General features: G+C 41.3%; 1 protein-coding gene across 1 annotated transcript; it reads left to right on the top strand.

Annotated features, from left to right (window-relative positions):
• The first annotated feature begins 265 nt into the window (after positions 1-265).
• Positions 266-4354, top strand: LOC109157868 (ribulose bisphosphate carboxylase/oxygenase activase 2, chloroplastic-like). Its single transcript, XM_019305716.1, has 7 exons — positions 266-422; positions 1247-1593; positions 1691-1796; positions 1917-2002; positions 2452-2924; positions 3651-3932; positions 4016-4354. The coding sequence occupies exons 1-7, from the start codon at positions 378-380 to the stop codon at positions 4129-4131; spliced, it is 1455 nt and encodes a 484-aa protein (XP_019161261.1). The 5' UTR covers positions 266-377; the 3' UTR covers positions 4132-4354.
• The last annotated feature ends 394 nt before the right edge of the window (positions 4355-4748 follow it).

The following is a 4748-nucleotide window of genomic DNA, read 5'->3' as shown; positions in this document are numbered from 1 at the left end:
AATTTCATGCCGTGATTTTAATAAATAAATAAATTATTTATTTATTTTGATTCCAATTTATATTCTGCTTAAATTCATTATCATTACCATTCATGTTGCAATTTAGGCACTTCTTGGCTCAATTATTACCGACTTACGATATAATGTCAAAAACCAAATGTCCAGATCAGCCATGCCCACCAAATACTTACTTGTGTGGCCATCATTCCTCTATCAGCCAATCCACAAGATTTCCCTCCCATTTCATTATCCCCAACACTACACATCACTGCTTATATAACTCTAACGCACCCCTCTCTTTCTTTCCTCCCCAAAGCCAATTCCAAGTTGTGAGTTATCTCAGTCAGTCTTCAAGTGATCATAGCAGCTTCAGGATAATGGCTGCCACTGTCTCCACCATTGGAGCTGTCAACAAGTCACTGGTACTGTGTTTCTGTCTCCCCCTTGGGTCGATCAACATTTATGTTTATTGTAGTTTTCTGTGCATTTGTTGTTTTCTTTTATCTTTGCTCTCAGTTATCATCATGGTTTTTGTTTTCGTGTTTGTTGTTCTTGTCTCTGAGACTTTTCATCAATTTTGCACAGCAACAGATGTGGAATTACTTCCTTGCCTTCTCAGTTGGTAGATGTTACTTAGTATTTTACAAACCTAGCTAACTATGGCAAGCCTTGCCTTCTCAGTTTATTTTCTGTACAAGTAGCAATAAATTAAATCTTGGACGGGTGAAGGGCCAAGTCCAGCACCGGTGGGTAGGAGATTGTTGGGCGGAGGCCTGAAGGGGTAAGTCCAACACCCTGTCTTCTCGAAAATGTGGCAGTATAAGGAAATAAAGTTGCGTCATCGCTACTAGCTATACCTTTTTGCGCGGTGAAAGGCCAAATTCAGCATCTAGTGTCTAAGGGATTGTTGGGTGGAGGCCTAAAAGGCCATGTCTAAGACCCTGCCTCTTGAAAATGCGCAGTACAAGGAAATAAAATTGCGCGATCGCTACTAGCTATAGCTTTAGGTGTAATAAGCGTTTGATCTTAACACTTGCAATGAATATCTTACCTAGTAAGATAGGAAATTAGAGGTGATTATTTTGGTCAGTATGTATAATGCTAGCTATTTTACTTGGTTACTAGCAAGAATTTTGAATGTTTTAATTTTATTGCAAATGGTATGTTTATATTTTGGAAGAGGAATCAAAGAAGTTGTATAGTGGCTTTTTATGGTTCTGAATAAAAAGAGAATCTGATATTGCAGTTGAGTTTGAACAATGGGAGTGCAGGGAGTTCAGTTCCCAGCAGTGGTTTCTTCGGGAAGGGCTTAACGAAAAGCGGTGGGCACAGAGTTGCGATGCCCAAGATCTCAAGCAGCAGGCGAATGAGGGTTGCAGCTGAGGCGCCCGATGCAGCTGAGCCCGAGATTGATGAGAAGAAACAGACCGATCAGGACAGGTGGAAGGGGCTTGTAGAGGACATCTCTGATGACCAGCAGGATATCACGAGGGGAAAGGGATTGGTTGACACTCTCTTCCAGGCTCCTATGGGTACTGGCACTCACCATGCTGTCCTTAGCTCTTACGAATACATCAGTCAGGGCCTTCGCGCGTAAGTCTTCCATATCGTCGTACTTGTTAATTAGCAGCAATAATTCACTAGTTTGAGTAGAAAATGACGACATTACTGTTTGGGATTTTGATTTCAGATACAATATCGATAACACATTGGATGGATTTTACATTGCCCCAGCTTTCATGGACAAGCTTGTTGTCCATATCACCAAGAACTTCTTGAAACTGCCCAACATTAAGGTTAATTATGTTTGTGTGTATAGAAACACAGTTCATTGATTATATTCTGTTCTTGACTACTATATGTAAAACAATTATAGCTAATGGTTTTGATCGAGAAACCTTGGGTTCCTTTTGTAGGTTCCTCTCATCTTGGGTGTTTGGGGAGGCAAAGGTCAAGGGAAGTCTTTCCAGTGTGAGCTTGTGTTCCGGAAAATGGGAATCAAGTGAGTACTAGCTACTAGCTAGCTGCTTCACCTCATTTAATTTAGGGAAAATGGTCAAAATATGCCGTTAAACTTTATATCAGAAGTCAATTATTAGTCCCCCGAACTTTTGAAAGTTACAATTACACACATTAACATATTAATTTAGTGCATCAAGGCCCAAAAACCGATTAGCGACATGCAATAGTAGGTCACTAGTGCACCGACGGACCTCCAGCTCGGCGAGGGCGCGACCAGTAGATTGTCGGAAAAAGCGACCGTCGTTATCTCTGTTGACACGAGAAGGGTACCAAATTGGTCGACTTCTCCCTTGATTGGAGAAGGCGACCAAAACGGTAGGAGAAAAGGCGACCAGTTGGTCGCCATCTCCGTCGACTGGAGAAGGCGACCACTTGTTGCAAGCTAGCTTAGAATGCCAATTTATATTGCTTGTTGTTGGAAATTGTCAGCCCAATTATGATGAGTGCTGGAGAATTGGAAAGTGGGAATGCTGGTGAGCCAGCAAAGTTGATTAGGCAAAGGTACCGCGAGGCAGCAGAAATCATCAGAAAGGGGAACATGTGCGTCCTCTTCATCAATGATCTTGACGCAGGAGCTGGAAGAATGGGTGGGACTACCCAGTACACTGTCAACAACCAGATGGTGAATGCCACACTTATGAACATTGCTGATAACCCAACCAATGTCCAGCTCCCCGGCATGTACAACAAGCAGGAGAATGCCCGCGTCCCCATCATAGTCACCGGCAATGACTTCTCCACCCTCTATGCTCCTCTCATCCGTGACGGCCGTATGGAGAAGTTCTACTGGGCACCAACCCGGGAGGACAGAATCGGTGTTTGCAAGGGTATCTTCCGCACTGACGGTGTACCAGATGAGCACGTTGTTAAGCTCGTTGACACCTTCCCCGGACAATCAATTGGTACGTACTTAAATTAGCTTTCACATTCTCAACCTTCCTTTAAACTTCACTTTTACTTGAGACAAAACTGTTGGCGGAGGCCAGTAACGGGCCAAGTCCTCCGCCCAGCAATTGATGGCTAGGAAATTGTTTGGCGGAGGTCAGTAAAAGGTCAAATACAGCACCCTGTCCCTTGAAAATGTGATGGCAGTATAAGAAAACAAAGTTGCGCCTTCTCTATTTGCTATAGCTTTTAGCGTAGTGGTAAGCGCTTGATCCTAACAAGTGGTATCAGCAAAACTATACAGTTAAGACTGGTAGGTGGATTGTTGGGCGGAGGCCGGTAAAGGGTCAAGTCCAATACCCTACCTCTGAAAAATGTGATGGGAACATAAAATTGCATCGTCGCTACTAGCTATAACTTTTGGCATAGTGATAAGCTCTTGATCCTAATAAGTGGTATCAGTAAAAACTGTACAGTTAAGACTAGCAGGTGGATTGTTGGACGGAGAACAGTAAAGGGCCAAGTCCAACACCATACTTATAGAAAATGTTATAGCGGTATAAGGAAATAAAATTGTGCATTTACTATTAGCTATAACTTTTGGCGTAGTGGCAAGGGCTTGATCCTAACAAAAAACATATGTGATTTGGTTGACTCAATATAATGTTGGGCATTTCCTAACAAAAACATATGGCTAATTGGTTGATTCAATATAATGTTGGTTTTATTTGAGTGGTCTGCAGATTTCTTTGGTGCCCTGAGAGCAAGAGTGTATGATGATGAAGTGAGGAAGTTCATAGCATCCATTGGTGTAGATGCCGTGAATGAAAGACTGCTGAACTCTAGGGACGGCCCACCCAAATTCGATCAGCCAAAGATGACAATTGAGAAGCTTCTTCAATATGGATACATGCTTGTACAAGAACAAGAGAATGTTAAGAGAGTTCAATTAGCCGACAAGTACCTCAAAGAGGCTGCCCTTGGAGATGCAAACGAAGATTCAATCAAGAATGGAAACTTCTATGGTAATTAATAATCCATCATTTTAACATCTGTTGTGAAGAGATTGTTTGTTTCTTAAAAGTTGTTTGCTGGTCGGATAATGCAGGACAAGGAGCCCAGAGTGGTAATCTTAAGGTTCCTGAAGGCTGCACTGATCCTCAAGCAAAAAACTTTGATCCAACGGCTAGGAGCGATGATGGAACCTGCACGTACCAGGTTTAAGGTTACGACATCTGCGAAATCGTGTGTTAGAACCCAAGATGTCAGACTGAAATACTACTCAGCGGACACATGCAAGAGTATAATGTTTTGTGTCAATTGTATCATCTATCGGTTACTTTTCATAACAATTACTCTCCAGGTGTGGGACCTAGAAGCTAAAGATTTGTCTTTTATGGACAAAATTAAAGAATACAATGAAAGGGTTGGGTTGGGTTTGCCGAAATTATTAGTGCCATCGTCTTATATTTTTCAATTCGTTTGCACTTTTGAGGGCAAAAAGTGGCAAAATCTTGCAATGTTGAGGGTCCATTGTGTAACTTTGGACAAAAATGACGAATCAAAAATAAATAAGAACATAACTAAAGGACTAAAAACATTAATATTCATTAATTATGTGCACGCGATCTAATGTAGAGTGATGGATAAGAATTTAGAATTGTGAGGTCGTTTATTGCAATTGAGCTTACGAAATTAGGAGTTAATTTCATTGACTGATTGATTTAGTTATGAAATATTTTAGTAAAATACTGAAGTTTATACCATGTGCCACCAATTGGTTTTAAGGGGTGATATTGTTGGAAAAATAGGCTAATAAAGTGAAAACTCAATAACTGCTG

Source organism: Ipomoea nil, unplaced genomic scaffold (genome assembly GCF_001879475.1).
Source record: "Ipomoea nil cultivar Tokyo-kokei standard unplaced genomic scaffold, Asagao_1.1 scaffold2792, whole genome shotgun sequence".
NCBI classification, from domain to species: domain Eukaryota; kingdom Viridiplantae; phylum Streptophyta; class Magnoliopsida; order Solanales; family Convolvulaceae; genus Ipomoea; species Ipomoea nil.
The sequence above is the reverse complement of the archived record's forward strand: the minus strand, read 5'-3'. Positions and strand labels throughout refer to the sequence as shown.

Bases quoted from the DNA above. Each gene is read 5' to 3' on its own strand.
- LOC109157868 (XM_019305716.1), top strand. From the start codon at position 378: ATGGCTGCCACTGTCTCCACCATTGGAGCTGTCAACAAGTCACTG. The intron at 1,594-1,690 runs GTAAGTCTTCCA...TTTTGATTTCAG, and splicing joins ATCAGTCAGGGCCTTCGCGC to ATACAATATCGATAACACAT. The intron at 2,925-3,650 runs GTACGTACTTAA...AGTGGTCTGCAG, and splicing joins CTTCCCCGGACAATCAATTG to ATTTCTTTGGTGCCCTGAGA.